The 27,049-nt window shown below is 35.6% G+C and overlaps 3 protein-coding genes across 4 annotated transcripts; all 3 read left to right on the top strand.

Moving 5' to 3' along the window:
• Positions 1-1,374: 1,374 nt before the first annotated feature.
• LOC108985756 (polyadenylate-binding protein 2-like) lies at positions 1,375-7,110 on the top strand. The gene is made up of 9 exons (XM_018958178.2): positions 1,375-1,942; positions 2,414-2,532; positions 2,682-3,338; positions 3,440-3,517; positions 3,639-3,728; positions 4,240-4,377; positions 5,950-6,111; positions 6,229-6,432; positions 6,635-7,110. Exons 1-9 carry the CDS (start codon positions 1,702-1,704, stop codon positions 6,878-6,880), a joined length of 1,935 nt encoding a protein of 644 aa, XP_018813723.1. The 5' UTR covers positions 1,375-1,701; the 3' UTR covers positions 6,881-7,110.
• A 1,058-nt stretch (positions 7,111-8,168) lies between these two features.
• On the top strand, positions 8,169-18,009 carry LOC108985755 (polyadenylate-binding protein, cytoplasmic and nuclear-like). The gene is made up of 2 exons (XM_018958177.2): positions 8,169-8,462; positions 17,923-18,009. Exons 1-2 carry the CDS (start codon positions 8,204-8,206, stop codon positions 17,991-17,993), a joined length of 330 nt encoding a protein of 109 aa, XP_018813722.1. The 5' UTR covers positions 8,169-8,203; the 3' UTR covers positions 17,994-18,009.
• A 5,630-nt stretch (positions 18,010-23,639) lies between these two features.
• LOC108985754 (polyadenylate-binding protein 8-like) lies at positions 23,640-25,718 on the top strand. Of its 2 annotated transcripts, none has more exons than XM_018958176.2 (4): positions 23,640-23,990; positions 24,127-24,204; positions 24,375-24,458; positions 25,525-25,718. In XM_018958176.2, exons 1-4 carry the CDS (start codon positions 23,673-23,675, stop codon positions 25,558-25,560), a joined length of 516 nt encoding a protein of 171 aa, XP_018813721.1. In that variant the 5' UTR covers positions 23,640-23,672; the 3' UTR covers positions 25,561-25,718. The 2 variants fall into 2 exon arrangements, with proteins under 2 accessions (XP_018813721.1, XP_018813720.1); XM_018958175.2 differs by having other exon boundaries at positions 24,375-24,464.
• The last annotated feature ends 1,331 nt before the right edge of the window (positions 25,719-27,049 follow it).

The raw sequence follows: 27,049 nt of genomic DNA, 5'->3' as shown, positions 1-27,049 counted from the left end.
TGGAGAGAGAGGGAGAGGAAGAAAGCGAGCAGATGAAAAAAGCAGTAGAGAGAAAGAGAGAGGAAGAAAGTGAGCATATGAAAAAGAAGAACTCTATATACAGTCGGTGTGTGCAGTAAAAATGCAATCGTCTGACAGTTGGGTCCCACTCTTTTATTTTCTTCCTCCCACTTCTTTTTTCATCTGCTCGCTTTCTTCCTCTCTCTTTCTCTCCATTGCTTTTTTCATCCTCCACTTCTTTTTTTGATGGCCTGTTATCTACGGGATTGGAGACCACCCCCATTTTAAACAAATTTTAATTATTGTTTTTCTTTATTCTTTTTCATATTTTGGTGATAAGTTGTTAACCCACAACATACTCACTGAATCAACATCCTACAAATAAAAATAAGAATAATGGGAAGAATGAAAATTTTGCTTTGAGAGAGAGAGAGATGCTTGAGATAAAATCTGTATATGGATAATGGACTAGTGTATGAAGAAGGAAAAAAAATAACTTATCCAACAAATGGATCTATTAAAAAATCTTGGACAAAAAATACAGAACCAACCACAAAATAATTGATCCCAGAAAAAAAAAAGGAAAAACAGAGAGACGAGAAAGAAGAAACCGAAGAAGAAAGAAAAGTTTTTGGAAAAGAAGAAAGAGAAAGAGAGAGGCCTGGTTTACTTTTGTTATTTTTAGTTTTTTTATTCCTCACGTTTACCTGCAGCTTGCATATACCGATTGTACCTAGAAAAATGATTGATTTATTAGATTACAGCTCAAACACAGAAGGGTGGGTCTACGCCCACTGATCGCTGGGAGCTCCCGCTGGGGGCTCCCACTAATGCATTATGTGTTTTTTTTTTTGCTTTTTTATATGATTTTTTAATATTTTTTATAAAAAAAAAATTCACAACATTATTAAAAAATACTTACTTAATCACAAAGTAAAAAAAAATGAAAAAAAAATTACCAGTGATAAGCATAGCATTTTCTAACATAGAAATCATCTCATCTCACTTCATCTCATTATTATAACTTTTTTTAGATCTCGTTTGTTTTTACAGATGAAATAAAATAAGATGGATTAATATTAAAATTAAAAGTTAAATAAAATATTATTAAAATATATTTTTTAATATTATTCTTAGTTTAAGATTTGAAAAAATTAAATTATTTATTTTATTTTATACGAAAATTTAGAAAAGTTATACTAATTATAAAATGAGATAATGAGATAAAATGAATTGAGAGGAGTTATGAAAACAAATAAGATAATAAATTTTTACATAAAATATAATAAATAATTTAATTTTTTAAAATTTTTAAATAATAATAATATTAAAATATAATATTTTATTTAACTCATTTCGATCTCAATTTCGTAGTTTATGACATTATGCGGCCGAGCTAAGATTTAGCTAGGGTTTGGTGGCACTCACCCTTTTACTGGGTGTGTGCCTTTGTGAATAAAAGCTAAGTCCATTTCTAACACAATTCGGAGCGGTGCCGCCATTGCTTCCCTGCCCTCTCCTTTTACTTTCTTACGCCATTTTCGTCGTCTCTGTCACCCCGTGCGTCGTGTCTCTCCGACCACTTTATCCTCCTTATTCGCTAAGAAAAAAAAAACACACACACACAAATTGCGATAATTTAACCAAAATTATCGAGAAAACAAAAAGAAGGGGGCTGAGATTTTTGGGAGAATTTACGGAATGGCTCAGGTACAAGTTCAGGCGCAGCCTCCGGTTTCAAACGGCGTGGTCAGCAACGGAGTGGGCCAGTTCGTGTCGACGTCATTGTACGTCGGAGATCTTGACCAGAACGTGACTGACACGCACCTCTTCGACGTGTTTAGTCAAGTGGGTCTGGTGGTTTCGGTCCGGGTCTGTAGGGACTTGAGCTCCCGACGCTCTCTCGGCTATGGTTACGTCAATTACAGCAACCCTCAAGAAGGTTGGTCCTTTTTCTTTAATTTAACTGATTGGAATTTGTTATGATCTCGTAGGATCTATTTAAGTTTCTGACATCAGATTAGGATTTTTCCTGTATAGGAATCTGCTTAAGTTTCCGACATTAGATGATAATTTTTCCTGAAATGAAATTTGATGTTTTAATTGTACAATCTATGGAGTTCGGTTATGAGATGTATTGAATGGCACCAATCTCCTTCAGAACTCGGGCGCCGTAAGTTAAACGTTTCATGTTTGCCTCGATTTAAAACAGTGTAATCTGCAATGCCTCTATCAGTCCAGTTCCGAACATGTAGATGTCGAACGTGAATAGAAGCTCATCTCAAGCCAACCCTACTCACTTCAACTAACCAGTCAGCTTGATGAACTTTTTTTATCAACTAATCAGGGTTGGCTTTACGATTAGTGTACCGATTATTTTTCATTTTTTGTAAATTTTTGGTGTTGTGCACAGCGGCACGGGCTTTGGATGCTTTGAATTTTACTCCTCTCAATGGCAAGCCAATCAGAATTATGTATTCTTATCGCGACCCTAGCATTCGTAAAAGTGGGGCAGGGAATATATTTATTAAGGTACTTTGATTTTTATGATTTTGGTCGTTATGTACTTGGCAAACTGCTAATTTTGATGGATATATTCATTATCTCTATATGATTGGGTCTGATGTCTAACGTATCAAAAATTGAATCTGATGTCTGGATTTTATATTTTTTTTATGAAGAATTTGGACAAGGCCATTGATAACAAAGCACTACAAGAGACATTTTCAACATTTGGGAATATCTTATCTTGCAAGATAGAAACTGATCAGTCGGGTCAGTCAAAAGGATATGGTTATGTACAATTTGATAATGAAGATTCTGCTAAAAATGCTATTGAAAAGCTGAATGGCATGCTATTGAATGACAAACAAGTTTTTGTTGGACCCTTTCTGCGCAAGCAGGAAAGAGATTCTACTTCAGATAGGAACAAATTCAACAATGTCTATGTGAAAAACTTTTCTGAATCAACTACTGAGGAAGAGTTGAAGGAAATCTTTGGTGATTTTGGAACTATTACCAGCGTTGTAGTTATGAGAGATGGAGATGGAAAATCTAAGTGTTTTGGATTTGTCAACTTTGAAAACTCTGATGATGCAGCTCGATCTGTTGAGGCCCTTAATGGAAAGAAGTTTGAAGATAAGGAGTGGTATGTTGGGAAAGCCCAGAAAAAATCTGAAAGAGAGATTGAATTGAAAGGGGGAAATGAGCAAAATTTGAAGGAGAAGGTTGACAAATATGAAGGACTGAATTTATATGTTAAAAATCTAGATGATAGCATCACTGATGATAAGCTAAGGGAATTGTTCTCAGAATTTGGTACGATTACTTCATGCAAGGTTTGTATTGTCTCAGAATTTGTATTCAACATGTTTAATGTGGTTGGCATGCTTCTTTGGTATTTGTAGCTGATCTCTGCCCCTTGCGTTTTGTTTAATAGGTCATGTGTGACCCTAATGGTATAAGTAGAGGATCGGGATTTATTGCTTTCTCAAATGCTGAAGAATCGTCTCGAGCTGTGAGTTGATATTGTTGATAATCCCGCATATTCACTTATTATCATTTTCTTTTGCTTTTGTTTCCTTGTATTTTTTTTTGTTAACGATATATTTTTTTTCCTCCGCTTTATTTGGTTGTAGCTCTCGGAGATGAATGGTAAAATGGTTTCCAGCAAACCACTGTATGTGGCACTTGCACAACGTAGAGAAGATAGAAGAGCAAAGTTGCAGGTAGTTAATTTTATTCTCAATTTTTATTGTTGTTATTGATTGTTTGGTAACTCACATTCCATGTAGAATATTAGTCGAGCCTCAGGAGCTATAGTAGTAAAAAGTCATTGGGAGATATTTGACAAACTTAAATAATGTTAATGGCACTAGCTTGTAGAGCTCTTACAAAAATGTTGTGCCCTTTTTTAGATAGGTAGAGTGGAAGGGGTGTGACAAAGATTTGTATTTATGTTTTGGGGAGGAAAATGACTTCAATCACGACCCATTGTAAGCCAGGTCCTTTGCACTCTCAGTTTTTTTAGAAAAAAAAAAAAGAATATTTTATTAGAGTGTAATGCTAGACTTTACACTAAATCCTCTAACCATAGATGCTCTCTATCACTAGACTAGCTCCTTTTGCTGTATGGTTTTTGAATCGCAAATGATCAGTGTTCATGATACTTGTCTTTCATGTAGCAATAAGGTACTTTTAAGTTTTAATATCAAAATTATGTTATTTTCCTCTTTTCAGGAACAGTTTTCACAAATTCGTCCTGCTGGAATGGCAATTCCGGTGGCCCCTCGAATGCCCTTGTATCCCCCGGGGGCACCAGGTCTTGGACAGCAACTATTCTATGGTCAAGGCCCTCCTGCTATCATCCCTCCACAAGTAATTGTTTTTTTTCTCAGCTAATTGCCCCCTTCATATGTTCCAATCTGGTTCTATGTTTAGACTGGAAAATTGTCAGACCTATTTGCTCTTTAAAGTATTGTCTGCTTGCTTATTACTAGTTGATTATATTATCACTCTGTTCTATGTCAGTTTAATTATAGAAAAATTCTTCTCATCAACCACTATTCACTACCCCATACCCACGACCCCACAACCCCACAACCCCACATCCTATGAAAAACACCCCCACACCTTATGAAAACGGTAGGTGTGGGGTGTGAGAGTGAATAGTGGCTGATGTATAGCATTCTTCTTAATTATATTCATTAAACAGCTCTGGAAGTTTTGACTCTTTACATTGCATATCATAAGTCATTTAGTTACCACAATGTATTACTATTGCATCGTACAGCCAGAATATAAGATTGGCCTATTTGCATGAAACGAATGTTAGGTTTTTTTTTTTTTCCCCCTTTAACTGCTGCAGCGGTACTCCCATAAGTAATCCTCAGTACTTTATATATACATATATGTATGTATAATGGTGTAAATAAGCCTTAACCTTCTTATATCGAGACTATTGTTACTTATAAAAAAAATATGGAGACAATTGTTCCTCGACCATGCTTTCCCTCTCTCCCTACATCTTTACTTTGTTCTATGAGTTTGAGACACGTCCTGGACCGTAGGGGTGTCAAATCGTGTTAATGGGTCGTGGTCGTGTTTGTGTTGTGTCAAGGTATGTACATTACACTTAATGGGTCAATACGAACACGATCCGTTAAGGATTTCGTGTCAAAATTCCAAACCCAAACACGACATGGTAAGATAACGGGTTGACATGACATAACTTGTTATGACTCGTTAATGAATAAGAAATAAATTGACACGACACGACACGACCCGTTCCGTTTCAACCCGTTTACGTTAATGGGTTGAATAAACACGATAAGACACGACACGACCCGTTTGACTTGATTGATTTTATATAAATATTTAAATATAAATAATATCTATAAAAAATAAAATACTAACTACAAGTCTAAAATTATAATCCAAACAAATATGATCCACACAATTTCAAATAATATTCATTATTAAAATTACATCTCAAATATAATAAACAAAACATACAATGTAAATATATTAATGTTATAATCTCAAATATAATAAAAAATTAAAAACACAGATCTAAACAAATTTAGAACTTGAAGAATGAAGTGGAGCGTCCTCCTTGCCCTTTAGATCTAAGGGTATAAAAGTAAATTTAATTTTCTTAAAAGGTCATAACGGGTTGACCCGTTAGGCAATCGTGTCTTAATGGGTCAATCCCGTTTTGACCCGAACCCGTTAAGGTTAAACCCTAACCTACTTTTTTCGTGTCGTGTTCGTATTGGGTTAACGGGTCGTGTCACATATTGCCACCCTTAGTCCTGATCACATTATCATTATACATCTACAGAGGTAGATGTTGCTTTCTGAAACTAGGAGAATGAATTGGTGATCTCGATCATCACTTACGATATTCCTAAATCTCAGCAACTGACCTTCTTACTGTAAATATGTCAGCCTGGATTTGGGTATCAGCAGCAATTAGTTCCTGGGATGAGGCCAAACTTTTTTGTCCCAATGGTCCAACCAGGTCAGCAGAGCCAGCGTCCAGGTGGCAGACGGTCTGGAGCAGGGACAAGCCAACCAAATCAGCAAGCACTCCCACTAATGCAGCCGCAGGTGGGGTAGTAATCTGTCATTTAGTTGTTCTAGTTTCTAATTTCTTTTGAAAGAATCTATATTGAAACTATGTAGTGAGAACATTATTTTTATTTTTTTATTGATGCTTGGTAACAGATGCTTCCTAGGGGACGTGCCTATCGTTACCCTCCTGGTCGTAACATGCCTGATGCTTCCTTTGCTGGTGTCTCTGGGGGCATGCTCTCTTCTCCATATGACATGGGTGGAATGCCATTTAGAGATGGTACATTTTCACAACCTATGGCAACTGGGGCTTTGGCCACTGCACTTGCTAATGCAACACCCGAGAAGCAGAGGACTGTAAGTTTGCCTTTCCGAGTTCAATGCATCTGTAGAAATGCATATTTGGTCGGTACCATGTTACTTGATTAATTTTTCTTGTGATGAAAATACTTCCTATTATTTACATATTATGTTTCAAACCTGATTTTTAAACATTATTATTGTAAAAGTCACCATTCACTCAAGCCATAATCTATTTATTAATTTTTTTGCTGCATAGTTGCTGGGTGAAAATTTATACCCACTGGTGGACCAGTTGGAACATGAAAATGCTGCAAAGGTGACTGGCATGCTACTGGAGATGGACCAGACTGAGGTTTTGCATTTACTGGAATCACCAGAGGCATTGAAAGTGAAGGTTGCTGAGGCCATGGAGGTGTTGAGGAATGTAAATCAGCAGCAGCAATTAAATACTCCAAATGATCAGATGGCCTCACTGTCGCTAAGTGACACCCTTGTTTCTTGAGTTTTGTAGGTGGGGTAGCCTGGCCAGGCTTTATTAGCACTAGATTTAAAAAATAAGTTATTGTCTTTCAAGCTGTTGAACGCAGAGTTTCTTAAGAATGGAACCTGAATTTAATCGGCATTGAACCTTACATGTATGGTGGCTTAGAGTGGCATTGAACCGTGCATGTATGTTTCTCGAGTTTTGGGATCGTTTTGGATGCTTTAATCAATACCTTCACTTTGTTGTCTGCTTTATGAAAGATGCTATTATTTTGGGCCCAAAAGCAATGAATGCGCCACCATAACCAACTGCATACCGATGCTCACAACATCGCGCAGCCGATCAAGCTTGATTGAAGAAAATAGTCACTGTTGTGTTTTGGACGTGATTAACATGTCTTGCCCTTGTTAATTACCATGTGTTTTCACAGTGCATTCCAACAGGGTTGTTCGAACTGTTTTTTGAGAGTTGCAATGAGGATCTGCCCCTACTTTGGAGGTGGTGTATCCAATGGAAAACTCTTCTCATAAGCTATTATTTATTTCACTCCCTATGAAAAATACTCACATTCTATAAAAAAGTTAAAAATGTGATGTGTGAGAATGAATAGTGACTAATGCATACCATTCCTCGTAAGCAATATATGAAGTGTTCTAGTCATTTCACTTGTGTAGTTGTTGGATCAATTATCATTTAAAAAAAAATTGCACTCACAAAAACACTATAGATCCGTCGGTTAGCTTAAAAGTACAAATGATTCCGACATTAATTAAACACATCGATCCTAATACATCAAAACATCCACCTAGTTGAACCTAAAAAGCCTTGTACCAAAGTCATGGTGTTTTAGTACTACTTCAGTCAAGGTTGGTTATTACTTAGTTAAGAAGAAGATAGGCTGCAAATTAAGCAATTCATGATTGCCATTAAAAGACGTAAAAGTAACGCCAAAAGCAAAGGAGGTTACGTACTCGAAAATAATATCCAAAGGCAAAACCGGAAATCGCGAATAAATTATATAAAGACATCAGAAACTGCAGAGGTGGCTGAGAAAACTATTTGAGTCAAAAGACATCAGAATATAATATTAGAGCTTTGGCAAAGAATGATATGCATGAAAGAACAATTCAGTCGCCATAACCTCAAGAGGAACGCTATTTACGAGGCATGCCATGTACTCAGAGTGACAACAAAAATAAATAAATAAATAAATAAACGCAAACGAAAATAGCAAAACACAAATAATACATGATCATTAGGTACCAGCGGAATTAATAAAGCTAATTCCACCGTTAATATATAAGACCAAGGCAGAGATTATTGGGAGAATTTACGGAATATATGGCTCAGGTACATGATGATCAAGAAGATCAGGCGGTGCAACCTCCCGTTTCAAACGGCGTGGTCAGCAACGGAGTGGACCGGCCGTACCGGCAGACGTTTTTGTACGTCGAAAATCTTGACCAGAAGGTATCCAACGCGCACCTCTACGACTTGTTTATCTATGTGGGTATGCTGGATTCGGTCTGGGTCGAGAGGGACTTGAGCTCCGGGAGCTCTCTCGGCTACGGTTACGTCAAATACTGCCACAACCAAGACGGTAATTGGTCTTTTTTTGTCCTTCTTACTATTAGTTTTAAACTGATTGGAATTTGCATGTTATGATCTGCTGGTACGTACGTAGGAATATTTCTATCCAAGTTTATGAAACTAGTGGAGAATTTTTCCTCATTTAAGTTGACTTTGATCGATGTTTTAATTTTACAATCTACGTACAGAGTTCGGTTTTGAGATGTATTGAATGGCTCCAATCTGCATGCTTCAGAACTCGACCGCCATAAGTAAAACGTTTCATGTTTGCTTGGAATTTTCATAGATTGCAACCTTGTTAGAAAACAATAAGAAAAACAGAGATTTACAAGGAGAAACTTCAATCAACGACCTGCTTGATTGATTCTTAATGTTCTACCCTTACACTTCCAAGGGTACAGGTTTATATGGACACCTGTAAATAACATAGTATTAATCAAAACAACTTTCAAGATAAGCTAATTAACAGCATAGTCTAAATATAACAAACTAGACTAAATAAAGTTTATTGAAAAACTGCATCAGCTCTAATACGCAATTACGCATCAGCTTCAATACTCCCCCTTGATGTATCTTTTTGAAACTCCAAGCATCATTCTTAGGAACTGAAACTTGTCTCTAGGAAGAGTTTTTGTGAAAATGTCTGCAACTTGTTCTTCAGAGCTGCAGAATTTGAGTTCAACTTCTCCTTTTGCTTCAACTTCTCTTAAGAAATGATACTTGATTGCAATGTGTTTAGTTCGAATATGATGGATTGGATTCTTAGCCATAGCAATAGTAGATTTATTATCACAATAAATCTCCACTGAACCTTGCTATTTTTCTCCCATGTCTTCAAGAATTATGTTTAGCCAAATAGCTTGATTTACAGCTCCAGTAGCTGCAACGTACTCAGCTTTTGCAGTTGACTGAGCAACAGTAGCTTGCTCATTTGATTCCCAAGAAAACATTCCTGATCCCAGATTAAAACAATATCCTGAAGTGCTTCTCATGTCATCAATTGAGCCAGTCCAATCACTATTAGTAAAGCCAGTTAATTTTGAGTAGGAACATAACTTGAACCATATGCCAAAATCCATAGTACCCTGCACATATCTAAGAACTCTTTTAGCAGCACCAAAATGAACTTGGCTTGGACTCTGCATAAACTTGGACAACAAACTAGTAGCATACATAATGTCAAGACAAGTGGCAGTAAAGTATAGCAAACTGCCAACCAAACTCCTGTAAGCTGCAGCATCTGCATTCTTTACCCCATCTTCCTTTTTCAGCATTTCATTTGCAACCAAAGGTGTTGTCACTGTTTTGCATCCTAACATTTTGAATTTCTTCAATAAGTCTTCTGCATACTTTCTCTGATTATTAGGATGTCACTGATTGTTAGGATGTCACTGACTTGACATCAAGTTGAAAAATCTTCCAACTTTTATGAGCTGCAAGTGCAATAGGAGTTCGGATTGTGTCTAATCGAGCAACTGGTGCAAAGGTCTTGTTGAATCAATCCCTAGCTGTTGTGAATAGCTTTTAGCAACAAGCCTTACTTTGCATTTTTTCAAGGAACCATTAGAGTTAAGTTTTCTTTTGAAAATCGACTTAACCCCAATAACTTCTTTTCTGTTAGGACATGAGACCAGCTCCCATGTATCATTTTTTTCTATCATTACGATCTTTTCCTCCATTTCATTTGCCCAGATTTTTTCTTTTACAGCTGCTGCAAAATTCTCAGGTTCTACAGAGGAGTAATTCTAAGATTCATAAACCTCACTTAAGGACCTTAGTCTTCTAGGTGGAGATTCCTGGTGAAGAATTTTCTGTTGAAAAAGTTTCATCCAAACTGCCTTATGATCCATGTGATGAAGCTGGAGTCATTGGCAGATCTCCATGCTCTTCATTTCCTTCATTTTGAGTCTCAGAAATAGGAAGCTGAGATTCTCTTCTTTTTGATATATGGACAGATTGATTAGACATCTTTTCTTCATCCCAATTCCAAGTGGCTTGTTCATCAAACTTGACATCTCTACTTGTGACAAGCTGTTTTGACTCTAAGTTACAGAGTCTATACCCCTTGGATTGAGTGCTATATAAAAAAAAACTATTTTCTCAGATTTTCCTTCAAGCTTGTGTCTTTTCTGTGAAGGAACATGAATATAGAAAATGCAGCTAAAAACCTTCAAATGACTTGCAGTAGGTCTTTTACCACTCCAAGCCTCGATATGAGTTTGATTAGAAACAATTTTTGTTGGACATCTATTGAGTAAATAGATTGTTGTGTTAATAACCGCTTCCCAAAACATTTTTGGAAGGGCTTTCTCCAACAACATTGATCTGGTCATCTCCATTACTGTCCTATTTTTTTTTTATCAAAAACTCCATTTTGCTATGGAGACTAAGCTACTGTCAATTGATATTCCATCCCCTCTTTTTCACAGAATTTATCAAACTTTCTTGAGTTATATTTAGTACCTCTATCACTTCTCTTAAAGTCTTGATCTTGCACCGACTTTGATTTTTAACCAGTAGCTTGTACGTTTTGAAAATTTCAAAATCTTCAGATTTTTCTTTGAAAAAATAAACCCATGTCATCCTTGAATAATCATCTATGAACAAGATGAATTACTTGTTTTGGCTTTGAGAAGGCATTCTCATTAGGCCACACACATTAGTATGAACAAGCTCCAAAATTTTTTTCGCCCTCCAAGCTTCTCCTGTAGGAAAAGATTGTCTATGGTGTTTTCCTAGCATACACCCTTCACATACTGGCACATTCAGGTCTAACGGAGGCAAGTCTCTTATCATGTCCTTTTGATTCAATAATCTCATTGCATTAAGGTTGTAATGTCTAAACCTTTGATGCCAAATAGTCGTATCATCAAATTTAGCTATCATAGCTTCTGGGTAGTGCCAATGAATCGGAAAATTTCTACAATTTCTCATTTTCACTTCAGCCACTTCTTGATTATTGTGCTTTAGATCATAAATGGTGCATATCTCCCATTCAAAGTGTAGAGATTACCCATTCTACATCATTTGACCAACACTTAGAAGACTTTGATCGAGACTTGGAACAAATAGAACATCCTTGATGAATCTGGTTCCTTTCTTGGTTTCCATAGTGATTGTGCATTTTCCTTTTGCTTCCACCAATTCACCATTTCCCAATTTGACCTTCACATTGACAGACCTATCAGTTTTTGAAAACATACCTTCATCTGGAGTCATATGGTTGATGCACCCATTGTCTATAAGCAATTCTTTACTCTCTTGTTCAACATTGGCTTGACATGCAAAGAACAGGTGCTCCTCCTTGTCTTTTGTATAATTGGCATGTTGATTCTTGTTTTTGAACCAACAATCATTCTCTACATGGCCAAACTTCTTACAGTTTGTACACTTAGGCTTTCCAAGATGAAAATAGTCATTTTCCAAATTATTGGTCTTCTCGCAGACATCACAAGGTGGAAATTCTCCTTTTGAAGTTCCTTTTTTCCAAGAACATTCTCCTCCTTTTGGTGTGCCTTTGGACTTCTTCTTGAAATCTTTTTGTTTCTGGTTTTTTAGATTAAATTTCAGTTGGAATGCATTTTCTAGAGAGACTTCACTCCTTCTATCAATTCTTTGTTCAGGAGCTTGTAATGATCCCATCAACTTAGTAACAGTTAAGGTTGAAAGATCCCTGGATTCTCCGATTACAACAACCACATGATCATATTTTTCTATCAAGCTGATCAAGATCTTCTGAACAATTCTTACATCAAATACCTCTTCACCATAAACATGCATTTGATTTACAACCTCAATGAGTCTGGAGCAATAGTCTTTTGCATTCTCAAATTCCTTCATTTTGAGATTTTCAAGGTCTCTTCTCAGACCTTGAAGCTTGATTGTCTTAACTTTAGTATTTCCTTGAAACTCCTGCTACAGAATCTCCCAGGCTTGCTTTGAAGTTGTTGCTCTCATCAATCTCGGAAAGATTGATTCATTGACAGCTTGCTGCAGAGTAAACAAGGCTTTTGCATCTATTTGCTTATCAATCTTGTTTTGGGTAGATTCTGAAGTGCCTTCTGTTGAATCAGAGACTCCACTTTCAATAACATCCCAAAGATCAAGTGACATGAAGAGTCTTCATCTTGATACTCCAATAATCATAATTCTCACCACCAAATATAGGAACTGTGGTAGAAGAACCAAGAGCAGCCATAACGCCCTTCACAGATCGAAGCCGCTTTGATACCAATTGTTAGAAAACAATAAGAAAAATCAAGATTTGCAAGGAAAAAAATCAATCAACAACCTATTTGATTGATTCTTAATGTTTTACCCTCTACACTTCCAAGGTAAAATTACCAAAGTACCCCTGTATTGTATTACCACATTCTACCAATTCAATCAATAAATTGGTTAGTGATCAATAATGAAATAATTTGATAATCAATCAAATACATAAAGTAAATAAAGTGCGTTACACAAAATTTGGTTATGAAGGGAAACCTTTTAAAGAACTCTTTAAAGGTAAAACCCTACGAGACAACCAAATCTAGAAAAATTAATTTTATTATTTGAAAATCAGTTATAAGTAATTCTCAACTACAAAACTTTTGCTAATTGACTCTCTTACTTAACCCGACAAATGACTTGTTTGCCTCTACCGCAGTAGCAGACAGAACCTTTGGCGATCTTCAAACTATTGACTTTTCTCCTAGAACTTCAGTGGCTGAACTCGATCAATCAAACTCCAACATGGAGTAAGCACACACTCAATGAGAGAAAGAGGAAAAAGAACTAGAAAATTCTTGTGAGAATTTTCTCACACTCAAGCACTTGGATCACTCTCTAATCTCTCCAAGTTCTGAAACAAAATGATAAAAAAGATAATCATCCAGTCAAAATCTTTATCATAAATATTCTGATCAGTATTTGATCTGCAGTAGGACTTTGCTGACGTATTGAGTTTGTTTAGAATTTGAGGCACAGTAGGACTCTGCTGACGGAAGGACTCTGCTGGGAACAACTATGTTGACGCGTCTGTTGACACTGAGTGCTAAGTCTTCTCAGCAGATATAGATTTCTTCAATTGGATAATTCCTGAATTTTTGAACTTTAGTTGTACACACTCTTGACTTATCCAAACCATTATCTAATAACTACTTGACATAATTCAAATGTTTATAGATAAAGATAAAATATTCTACATTCATCCAACAAACTTAACAACTAATCTATATTCATCTAGTCACATAGTCCTAGCAAAAAATTTGCATTTACAATCTTTCCATTTGGCGAATTGGTGACAAACTACTCAATTGATGAATGTAGTGTGTACCTGAAACAAAAAACAGCTAGCAACAAAAGATCTCATGGAGAACCTTTCAACACATAAATGAAAATCAAACATTAAAGACAAGTATCACATTGTTTAATTACATATTAAACTAAATAGACTGTCACTGAACTAGACCAAAACAGAAAAAATAGAATGTTTCTTAACTTGAAAAAAATCAAAAAACATATAACATTTTCCAAAATAAACATAGAAGTTCTAAAGCTGAAAGCTAAGCTGAAGGCTGCTGCTACTGCCTATTAGTTTGCTCCCTTGCTACTGCTGCTACTGCTATCTAACTCCCCATTTCTTGTCAGCAATTTGACAAGGGGTTGTTGTTATTCTGCATCCGAATCCATCACGCTCTCCATCGCCTGCTGCACATCCAAGGACAACTAAACCAATCTATCACTGGTTTGGACACCATTAGAGCGTATGGCTGCAACTTGTTGTTCCAACTTGGACTATCTTGCTTCCCACTTTTTGGCAAAGGCATCAATCTTTTGAGGCAAAAGATTGATCTGCTCTAGCACACTAGAAATATGAATGGTAGGCTCGGGTGGAGAGGAGGCAGACTCTATGGTGTATGGTCTTTTCTTAGTCAGTACAACTTCTGACTTAAATCACTTTTAAAGCAGAAATTGAATCAACTACTTTCATAGTGGGTTCATTTGCTCTCAGAGGCACTTTGGCTATCATAACCAATTTAGTGATTAGACCACCGAAGGGCAAGCTCAACTCTTTCTCCACTTGGAAGGGATGAATGATGTCAATAACATGCCTTGGGAAGTCTATAGAGATTCCCGTAGCCAAAGTGTACATGAAGTATGCCCTCTCCAAATGGAGCTTAGTGTGTCGACTGATAGGCCATAGATTCGTCAGCATAATCTTGGCTAGCAATCTATATGGTGGGAGCACAACATGAAGAGGCATCCAATGTATTTTAGGATTCCACTTTGGGCCTTGGGGGCCAGCAAAAAGGTTGCGTATGGCTACCTTTGTTGGAGCCCCCAATCCCTTGTATGGATACCCAGGTGCAACTACCTCAGGGAGTTCATACAACTCTCTTATAATAGATGGAGTTATGTCAATCCTAGTCCCCCTTACTGTGAAAGTAATGCTATGGTCATCCAAATTAAAATGTACAATGTTGGAGTAAAACTCATGCACTACCTCTACCCATGGAGTGGTGAGAGGAGTGTCAGTTTCTCCCATTTTCACTCCACAAATATGCGACTGATGACCTCAAAATCAGGTGAGGGAAAGTCATTTATGCTTACGTCTCTCTCACCCAATACTGGTATGTGAGAGAATATGCTCTTATATGTTACTTCAGCTTCTGGTTAAGTGAATCGCTCAAAAGAGATTGGCTTTGGTGTCTTAGGTGAAGGGGCTGAGGTGCCTTCAGTTTAAGGAGCCTCAACTAAAAGTTCCCTTTCACTAGATGAACTTTTAGTCGAGGGGGCCTGTGAGCTCACCTTCCTTTTAGCCCGTTCCTGAAACCTCATCTGAAAAGCACACAGTGTACAAGTCAAAAATAATATAGAATTGGATAAGTGCTAGGATCCAAATAGTGTACAAGTCTCATATTAGGCCGTCCTAGCCCCCTTTGAACATATCTCAACCATGCATATCTACAACCCCGATGTCTGAGTATGGATGCATGTCAAATAATGGGCAAATGACTGAGGTAAACTGGTTGAGTCATAAAACCAAACACCTAGTGGGCATTCCATAGAACCCGAATGACAAAAGCCAAGAACCCAACCAGAAACTATCCTCAATACACGAATAATGAAGACCCATTTCACTACTACATTTATTCACACCTCAACCATTAGAAATACAAACCCCAAAATCACAACTCAAACAAAATCCAACACATTCCCAAATGGGTGAGCGCCGAACCCTAGAAATATAGAAATGGGAGAAAATAATCGGATTGAACACTCACCTTGACTGAGGAACTTGTGGAGAATGATTTTTCCTTCAAGATTAGACTCCCAATCAACTAAAAATAGTGAGAAGTGGGCAAGATCGTGTTCGGCTAAGGCACAAGATGTGCCAGTGCCGTGGTTAAGTGAGGGAGTGAATATCGGGGGTGAGGGTTTAGTGTTTATCACGTGGCTTTAGCGACTTAAGTCACTTAAGGGATAATGTGCTATGCATGAGCCCCTTTCATAGAGTCCCCACTGGGACTTAACCAAAATAACAAGGCTCCCAGAGCCTAAGTCCCAAAGTCCCACTGGGACTAAAAAAATTCTTTCCCCCCCCCCCCCCTTTGTTAAATAATACCAAATAATACAAAAAAAAAATGAAAATGGAAGATAAAAACTTATTGTCTCACAGAAATTTTAATAAAAACTTTAAATAATTGAAGCAATGTTCATGCCTCAAGTGTAGCATATATCCAAGCATTATGTCACTCACACTATCCACACACAAAAGGAGATGCACTTTCTCATTTGTAGCCTTCATCATGGTGGCTTTTACCTCATTAGGTGATCAATCAAAGTTCACATGAGTGTGTGACTGAGGAACACATGCTTTTATTTTCTTCCCCCCACCTTTTATTTTATTTTATTTTATTTTTCTTATAGATACTCCAAAGGGGGTCTTTTTTTCTTAAAAGTCAAATTTTATGTTAGGACCTAGATACTTGAAAAAGTACCTCCTCCAAGCACAAGGTCTTTATGCCCTTGTCATGTCCATTATTGTATTGCTCATTTTTTTTCACAATGATTTGAACAACAATTTTTTCTATAAGGACTTTAAATGGCAGATCCGTGTTAAGTGTTCGCATTTTTCCGCAATGAATAAACACTGACTTTTTCTGTATGGATCACCCTTTATGCTTGATAAGGGGAGATCTCTTCCTTTTAGTAGTATGTTCAATTAGTATTAGTCAATTTAAGGCATTGACTCTCTCTTTTTGTGAGCATCTCTTAATCTAAGAAACAATAAAGATAATGAGGGCAATGTTAGGTTCCTCACGGTGCATAATAAGGTGATTTTGTTTGCTTAACCATAAGGTTAGCACACACAAAGTGAGATGCACAACAGAAAAATTGCTTCAATCTAAGGAGCTGACTGTTTGAGGATCCGAATGCTCAAATCTTGGCATACACATAAAGCTTGCACCTTGCTCAACTAGAAACCCACTTGATATGAAAAAAAAATAATTTAATTAAGCAACTAGTGAAACAGAAAAAGAAACAAATGCACGTTTTAACCTATTGAAGTGCAGAAATTTAAATACAAGTGAGTAATGGAACTTTCACTTGATGTCACACACACCAATGACTTTTCTTAAAAATTCAAACCTTAACTTATCTAAAGGTTTTGTAAACAAATCAGCCAGTTGATGCTCGGTGGACACATGATCCAAAGACAATTTTTAACTCAACCAAGTCTATAATAAAATGATGCCTAATGTCTATATGCTTGGTTCTAGAGTGTTGATCAAGATTTTTTGAGATACTAATTGCATTAGAATTATCACAATAAATTGTCATAGTATATTGAGAGAACTCGTAGTCCTCAATCATCTTTTTCATCCATAGAAGTTGTGTGCAACAACTTCCTGCTGCTATATACTCGGCTTTAGTTGTAGATAAAGAGATGGAATTTTACTTTTTACTCATCCAAGCAACCAGTTTTCCACCTACATAAAGCATCCTCCAGACGGGTTTTTTTTTTTTTCTGTCATATGCATTTCCAGCCCAATCAGCATCCGAGTAGCCAACTAGTGTCAAGTTAGTGTCCTTAGAATGCCAAATCCCATAATCTACAGTTGCACTTAGATATTTAATGATTCTTTTTACTGTAATAAGATATGATTCCTTAGGATTAGCTTGAAACCTAGCACACACCAGTATTGAATGCTATGTCGAGTCTACTTGCTGTAATATAAAGTAAACTCCTTATCATGCTTCTATAGAGTATCAGATCAATGTTCTTACTTGTAGGGTCTGTACTGATTTTTACTGAAGTGTTCATAGGAATGCGAGCATGACTCTTTCCTTTCATTCCAAACTTCTTAACAAGTTCTCTAGCATATTTAGATTGTGAGATGAAAGTTTATTCTTTAGTTTGTTTAACTTGAATGCCCAAAAAAAAATTTAACTCGCAATCATGCTCATTTCAAACTCAGATTTCATTTCAGTAGCAAGATCATGGGCGAGTGAGTCAAGAATTGCTCCAAAAACAATATCATCTACATAAATATGAGCAATGAGAAGTTGCTTACCTGATTTTTTTTATGAAATGAGTTCTATCAGCTTGTCATCTAGTGAAACCGTGCTCAAGTAAGCTGTCAACCTTTCATACTAAGCTCGTGGTGCTTGCTTTAGTCCATTGAGTGTCTTCTTTAACATGTACACATAATCAGGATAAAGGTTATTAATGAATCATTTATGTTGTTTTACATATACCTCTTCTTGTAGTAATCCATTTAAAAATGCACTCTTAACATCCATTTGATATAACTTAAAATTTAGATGACAGAATATAACAAGTAATATGTGGATAGACTCTAAATGTGCAACATGAGCAAAAGTCTCATCAAAATCAATCCCTTCTACTTGTGTGTAGCCTTGTGCAACAAGTCTTACTTTGTTTCTGACTATGGTGCCATGTTCATCGGACTTGTTCTTGAAGATCCACTTGGTTCCAATGATGTTGTAATTTTCAAGTCTAGGAATCAACTACCATACTTCATTTCTTGTGAATTGATGAAGTTCCTCATGCATGGCGTTTACCTAACTTTCATCAGTTAAAGCTTTTTAAACTTTCTTGCGTTCTACTTGCAATAAATAACACCCAAAAGAAATTTGATTTAGAACTCTTTTTCTAAGTTTCATTCCTTAATCTAGTTCACCAAGAATATTTTCTCATGGATGATTATGACTAATCCTTGAGGAGGGTTCATTGTCATTTAGAGGAGGAGAGTTTGGAGGTGCTTGCTCTACACGGCCTACATCACTAAGCTCTTCAGAATTCTCTTCTATGGCCTGGGCTAACTCTCTCATGCTTTCAAGTTCCCTTTTTGTCGTTTCAACTAAAACATTATCTACAACCACACTTATAGATTTCATAACAGTTTTTGTATGTAGGTTGTAGACTCTATAGGCTTTGCTATTTGAGGAATATCCCTTCATCACTCTTGCTGTCAAATTTATGTGAACTTTCTCGATCACACAAGATGTAGTACTTGCTGCCGAAAACTCTAAAATATTCAACAGTGGGCTTCTTATTCTTCCACAACCTGTGTGGGGTATGTTTTGTCACAAGTCTAAAGACAACTCTATTCAGAATGTGGCTTGCCATGCTCACAGCTTCTCCACAAAAGTATAAGGCCATCTTTTTGTTGCTCAACATCATTCGAGCCATCTCTTGAATAATTCTATTTTTTATTTCCACTACTCCATTTTGTTGTGGAGTAATAGGAGCAGAGAATTCCCGATGGATGCCCTGTTCATCACAAAAAGAGGAGAAGTTAGAGTTTTCAAATTCTTTACCATGATCACTACGAATTCTAGATATAGAAAGGTCATTCTCTATTTGTAGCCTCTTGAACAACTTCTTGGCAAGGTGAAATGCTTCAGATTTCTCCTTTAGAAGTATGGTCCAAGTAAATCTAGAAAAGTCATCCATAATAACCATGATATACTTCTTCCCTCCAAGACTCCCGATCTGTGTTGGACCCATTAAGTCCATGTGAAGTAGCTTAAGAGGCCAATGGTTTGTGACCAAGATGTTGATGCCACAGCTCGGCTTCATCTAATAAAACTCTATGGCAACTCAAATTTGATGTTGAAGAGACTTCATAATAATTGTCCGAAGTTCTAGTGCCCTTCGAGACCCATTCTCCAGCTTGATTATAGACATTACATTTATTCTTTGAAAACTACACAGAAAGATCATCATCACAAAATTGACTAATGCTAAATAAATTAGCCTTAAGACCACTTACAAATAAAATATTATGAAGAGTAGGTAGTTCAGGTATTTCAATAGTTCCCTTCAACTATGGCCTTGCTCCCATCTCCAAAGGTCACGATTCCTCCATTTGTGGACTCAATCTTCTTGAATAGAGCTTCATCACCCGACATATGTCTTGAGCAAGCGGTGTCCAGGTACCACAAGCAGTTGTCCATTGACTTGAGTGTTGTGTGAGCAACTAAACACAACACACGACATCCTCTTTAATCACCCATTTAGCTTTGAGTTTGGTCTTTTCCATATCACTTTGCATATTTTTTTCATTGTTGAGAAGACAAAAATCTACTAGTTCACCAAGTTTACGACTGATGGTAGTTATTTGATGACTTAACTCATCAACATTTTTTTCTAAATTCTTTTCCTTTCTTGAAGATTTTATTTTTCTTTCTTTTTTCTGCACTTTTCTCAAGTTAAAGCAATGTGACCTTATGTGGTCAAGAATACCACAATGATGACAAGTAAGAATAAACTTACCTTCGAACTTATATCGATTAAGCTTCCCTGATGTTGATCTTTAATGAGAGGCTCTCGAAATATTAGATTTTGACACAACTTTCTTTGGAGTATCCTCACCTTGGCTTCCTTTAACAAAAATAATATCTTTTAATGAGGTGGCGGCGGATGATGAGGCTTGAAATTCTTTGCTTTGGGAATTCTTGTACCCCAAACCCGTGCGATCACAGTTGGATTTTTGAAAGCTCAACATCTCATCTAATTTTTGAGTTTAAGTTTTTTTCTTGTATTCTTGAACTTTTTTCAATTCATTCTCAAGTACTCATCTTTGAGTGTTCAATCTTGATACTTCAACTTTAGAAATTTTTAATGCCTCAAACATATTATTCTTTTCATTCTCCAAGGCTATGAGCTTGTTGTACAGTTTCTTAATTAGTTTTTTCAACTTGACCACCTCTTTACATAAATCATTATAAGTTTCATGTAAACTCAGCTCATGATCAACCTCAATTAGAGCTACCTCCGAGTCATTATCATTATCATTACTTTTAGATTTTGTTAGCATAATTTCAGAAATCTCACTAATAATAGTTGAAAAGGCCATAAATGAACTTTCATCCTTAGATGTTGAACTGGGATTTTCAAAATTTGAGTTGTCACTCAGTGTGACATTAAATGCTTTTCCTTTGTTCATTTTAAAGTTTTGACATTCAATCTTTATATGACCATAATCTGAGCATTCATGGCACTTAATCTTATCATTTTCTCAGATTTATCTTTATTCCATTTTTCAAAATCATTTTTCTTGGCAACGAATTCCTTACATCGTTTTTGCTTTCCATTTGTCCTTTTGTTAAACATGACTTTTCTAAATTTTCTTGCAATAAGCGCTAAATCCTCATCATTTAGATTCTCCTCATTAGAAAAATTTTCATGGTCCTCTCTCATAGTTTTTAGAGCAATGGACTTACATTTTCTTGTTTGAGGAAGTGAAGACTCATAGGTTTGTAAGGAACCTACTAGTTCTTCAACCTTAATTGCATCAAAGTCCTTACTTTCCTTTATGTCAGTAACTTTTGGGCGAAATCTTTTTGAAAAAGATTTTAGGATCTTCCTCACAACTCTTGAGTCCTCCACCTTCTCGTCGAGAGTGAACCTAAAATTTATAATATCGTTAAGTTTAACATAAAGATCCTTAAAGCTCTCATCTTCCAGCATTTTAATCTCCTCAAACTTTGAGGTTAGTAATTGCAATTTAGAATTTTTTACAAATCTTGTTCCCTCGTGCGTAACTTCAAAGATATCCTAAACTTCTTTAGCCACACCTCACACATGGAAATTCTTTTAAATTTTTCAGAAAATACCGTTATTAGAATACTCATCTCTTGTACATGCATCAATGATTGTCTCGGGTTTAGTCCATCCTCGCTCAACTGCATGCCATACACGTTCATCCAATGATTTAAGGAAAGTGTTCATACGAACTTTCTAATATGTATAATTTTTCCCATCAAATTGTGGCGGGGCTGTCAATGATGATATGATCAATAGGGGCACGGATCACACTCGAATGAGTGAATCACACTCTAATGCCAATTGAAATTATCCAAGTATCCCTATATTGTATTACCACATTCTACCAATTCAATCAACAAATTGGTTAGTGATTAATAATAAAATAATTTGATAATCAATCAAATACATAAAGTAAATAAAGTGTGTTATATCAAATTTGGTTATGAAGGGAAACCCTTTAAAGGTAAAACCCTACGGGGCAGCCAAATCCAGAAAAATCGATTTTATTATTTGAAAATCAGTTACAAGTAATTCTTAATTACAAAACCTTTGCTAATTGACTCTCTTACTTGACCTGATAAACGGCCCGTTTGCCTCTACTACAGTAGCAGCCAAAACCTCTAGCGATCTTCAAACTATTGACTTCTCTCCTGGAACTCCAATGGCTAAACTCAATCAATCAAACTCCAACATAGATTAAGCACACACTCAATGAGAGAAAGAGGAAAAAGAACAAGAAATTTTCTCACACTCATTTTCTAAAACAAAATGATCAAAAAGATAATCATCCAGTCGAAATCTCCATCATAAATATTATGATCAGTATTTAATCTACAGTAGGACTCTGCTGATGGATTGAGTTTGTTAGGAATTTGAGGTACAGTAAGACTCTGCTGACGAAAGGACTCTGTTGGGACAACTATGTTGACTTGACACCCAGTGCTAAGTCGCCTCAGCAGATATAGATTTCTTCAACTGGATAATTCTTGACTTTTCGAACTTCATTTGTACACACTCTTGACTTATCCAAACCATTATCTAATAACTTCCTGGTATAATTCAAATGTTTATAGATAATGATAAAATAGTACTTTACATTCATCCAACAAACTTAACAATTAATCTATATCCATCTAGTCACCTAATCCTAGTCAAAAACTTGCATTTACACAAGGGTACAGGTTTATATGGACACCTTGAAATAACATAGCATTAATCAAAACAACTTTTAAGATAGGCTAATTAACAGTATAGTCTAAATATAACAAACTAGACTATTTATAGAGTTTATTGAAAAACTGCATCAGCTTCAATAAATCTGCATTAATTGCCTATACATGTTAATTCAATTCCGAACATGTGGATGTCGGACGTGAATAGATCATGCTCATCTCTACACAACAATGATAGTACTTCTTAATTCAATCAAGTAGTACTCATCCAAACTGAAGTCATGATATTGCTACATGAGTCATCCAAGTTGTGCCAATTATATAATTTTTTGTTTTTGAAAACTTTTGTTAATTGTTGGTCACAACGTTACAGGCATTGGCTACTTTGAATGATACTCCTCTCATTGGCAAGCGGATCAGAATTATGTATTATTATGGCCTTGAAACATGGGCAGGGAATATATTTGTTAAGGTACTCTGATTTTATAATTTAATTAATTTGGTCTTTATGTTGCAGTACTTAATTAGCACCCTGCTAAGTTTAATGGGTATATTCATTATCACTAATACGGTTGATCAATCTGATCATGTCTATATTATATATATAAATATATTATGAAGAATTTGGACGAGGCCATTGACAACAAAGCACTGCATGACACATTTTCAACATTCGGGAATATATTATCTTGCAAGATAGAAACTGATCAGCGGGGTCAATCAAAAGGATATGGTTACGTACAATTTGATACTAAAGATTCTGCTAAAAATGCTATTGAAAAGCTGAATGGCATGCTATTGAATGACAAACAAGTTTTTGTTGGACCCTTTCTACGTAAGTACGAAAGAGATTTTGCTTCAGATAGGAACAAATTTAACAATGTCTATGTGAAAAATATTTCTGAATCGACTACCAAGGAAGAGCTTAAGGAAGTCTTTGGTGATTTTGGAACTATTACCAACGTTGTTGTTATGAGAGATGAAGATGGAAACTCTTAAGTGTTTTGGATTTGTCAACTTTGAAGACTCTGAGGATGCAGCTCGATCTGTTGAGGCCCTTAATGGGAAGAAGTTTGAAGATAAGGAGTGGTATGTTGAGAATGCTCAGAAACAATCTGAAAGAGAGATTGATTTGAAAGGGGGAATCGAGCAAGAGTACTTGCAGGAGAAGGTTGACAAGTACGTAGATGTTAACGAAGGGCTGAATTTATTTGTTAAAAACCTAGATGATAGCATCAATACCGATGATAAGCTAAGGGAATTGTTCTCAGAATTCGGTACGATTACTTCATGCAAGGTTTGTATTGTGCATCGATCCCTAGACTTGATAATGAATTCAACATCATGTACATGCAATTAATGTGCGTGGTTGGAGCAGTTCTTTTGTATCTGTAGCTGATCTTTGTCTCTTGCTTTTTGTTTAATATATATAGGTCTTACGTGACGATAATGGTATAAGTAGAGGATCGGGATTTGTTGCTTTCTCGACCGCTGAAGAATCATCTCGAGCTGTGAGTTGATATTCCCGACAAACATCAATATTCATTTTCACTATAATCATTTTCATTTTGCTCTTGTTTCCTTGTCATGTGTACTTTCTTTTACTTTTTGTATCTTTGGTCAATGATTATGTTTTTTTTTGCCCTAATTGTTTCTGGTCTGTGTTTTTTCTTTGTGGTAGCTCTTGGAAATGAATGGCAAAATGGTTATCAGCAAAGCATTGTATGTGGCACTTGCACAACGTAGAGAAGATAGAAGTGCAAAGGTGCAGGTAGTTATTTTAGTTTTTAATTGTTATTGTTGTTTTTTCATTGTTTAGTAATTCACATTCCATGGAATTTGGAACCCATGAGTCCTCACTCACCAGCCCCCTCACGTGTGGGCCAGACTCTCTCTCAATAGATGATTCAACACTAGAATATTTAATTAAATAATAATAATAGTCTTGCCACTCTTCTACTACCCTTCTATTACTCTTTTTAATTTTTTTAAAAATTTTTCTTTTACTTAATGGTTAAGAAAGTGACTATTAGTGAAATTGTATATTTTTTAAATTTTGTTCTTAATGATTAAAGATATTAAAAAAATACTTAAAAGAAAATAAACAAATACACTAAGAGTAGTAAAGTGGTGGTAAAATGATTGTAAGTCTATCATTACCCTTAATTAAATATGGTAGAATGTAAAGTCAATATTCAAATGCAGTACCTTTGCTTTGATACCATGTAAAATCATGATCAATTGTCCTAAAAGCTTAAGCAGATGACCGAAAAGGTAGATTTTATTATTTATTTTATATCTTAACATTTCCTTTCATGTGTGAGCCAGACTCTCCTTCTGACCCAACATTGAAATAATATTTAATTAAATGTGCATAGTAGAGTATAGAGTTAGGATTCAAACTCAGCACCTCTGTTCTGATACCACGTAAAATCATTACTTGTTTAAAAAACTTAAGCTAATGAGAATAGATAAATTTTATTATTTATTTTATATTTTAACAATATCTTAACAATAACATAGTGCTCTTACATAATTGTTGTAACTTAAAAAAGAAAGTGATATACAATCATGCATGACAATGCGAATTTGGTTTAACATTTCAAGTCTCCAACTGTTGAAATATATCTATAGCAGATTTTGCGCGCATGTTCATGCATTCCATAAGCTGAGATGATCATCACATTCCAAGATATAACATCCCTATCTTTCATTTGAGTTAGACAATTAATTCCTTGCATGCGGCCTTTTCAAGCTGCCCATATTTCACATTATACATATCAGCCAATAATATTATAACAGGACTGAAACCTTTGATCTCCTCTCTCCAGAGACGACGCAAGAAGAGAACAACTCGCAATTATTAGTGTTGCCAAGGTAGCCGAGTAGTCGGCGGGCTTCACGTACGTACGTTCTCTGAAGTCATTTTATCAAATTAAGGCCACTTGCAGCCTCATGATCAGTTTAATCCCGCTTTGAATGTAAGATGATCAGATAACTGTGTTCCAAGTCATGTTGATATATATCCCTGTCTCCCCTAAAATATTTTCTATGATGTATATATATAGATTGCTATACATGTTAATTTATGAGTGAATTTGTTAAAATATTTGATAATATGGCAAAATTAATGAATTAGTACTGAAAGACCAAGCTATATGTAATATGTCGTTGCTCCATCCCAGATATATGGGAACATGAAGAAACTACTAAGACAAATTTATAAGCTGGCCAGGAACATGATCTGCTAGCTTTTAATTTTTTTTAGGTTTATGTTTTTCTTGTTTTCCATTGTTAATGTATGTTATCTATATGTTTTTAAAGACATTAATTTGTTGCGTTTTGTTCTTTGATAAAGCGAGTTTCGTTACTGTCATTCATGCATCCTACATGCATAATGATGAGTTATATATGACTACACTTCCACATTGGATACACCAAAAAAGAAAGAACCTTTGCCGAAAAACCGCTATGTAAATATTAACTGTATAGACTATAGAGGGAAGGGGAATCATGACTACGAAGATACTAAATTAATTAAGTAGAGGGTCTAATATTTATTCAGGAGCCTCCAATATTAAGATGATTCTATATATATATATATATACACACACGACACACACACACACACACACAAGGTTTTGACAGATTTTGGTCAGGTCAATAAGATACGAGATGCTTTCATTTCTTGTTGGAGGCAGCTAGGGCTTGATCATATTCGATCTGGTCTCGTGAAAGTGGTGATTTCAATTTTCACAGGATCTCGATGCATGCGTCTCTTCCTCTGCATAAATCTTGGACCTAATAATTGGCTTCAAATTTTATTTAGATAAATTATACGAGGAACTAGGGCTGAGCACCAACAATATTGGAGTTGGAGTGCCCTACCTCCGACTCCGATTCACATAGCTTTCGATCTGACTCCGACTCCGACTTGTCGAAACGGAGTCGGATTTGGGCTTCTTCTTTTTTTGGTTTTTTTCTTAGGCCATTTAAAATTTTAATTTAACAATTTTGGACTCTCACTAATTGGATTTGGACTTCCATATTTCAGTTTTTTTAAAAAAATATTTTTTCAATTTCAATTTTATTAAAATATAACCAAAATTAAAAAAATAAATCATTGTACAAATTAATATTATTATACATTAATATTATTATATGACGTTATTATATGTTAATGTTTATACATTAGTATTACATGTTATTATACATTGATTATTATACATTCCTAGTACATGTCATTATATATTAGTATTACATGCTATTATAAATTTATATATTTGTGTTTATACATAATACATTAGTTTTAAATGTTATTATATATTAATTAATATAATTAGTATTACATATTAT

This window comes from Juglans regia, chromosome 12, assembly GCF_001411555.2.
Source record: "Juglans regia cultivar Chandler chromosome 12, Walnut 2.0, whole genome shotgun sequence".
NCBI lineage: Eukaryota > Viridiplantae > Streptophyta > Magnoliopsida > Fagales > Juglandaceae > Juglans > Juglans regia.
Note: the sequence above shows the minus strand (reverse complement) of the source record. Positions and strands in the feature narration are given on the sequence as shown.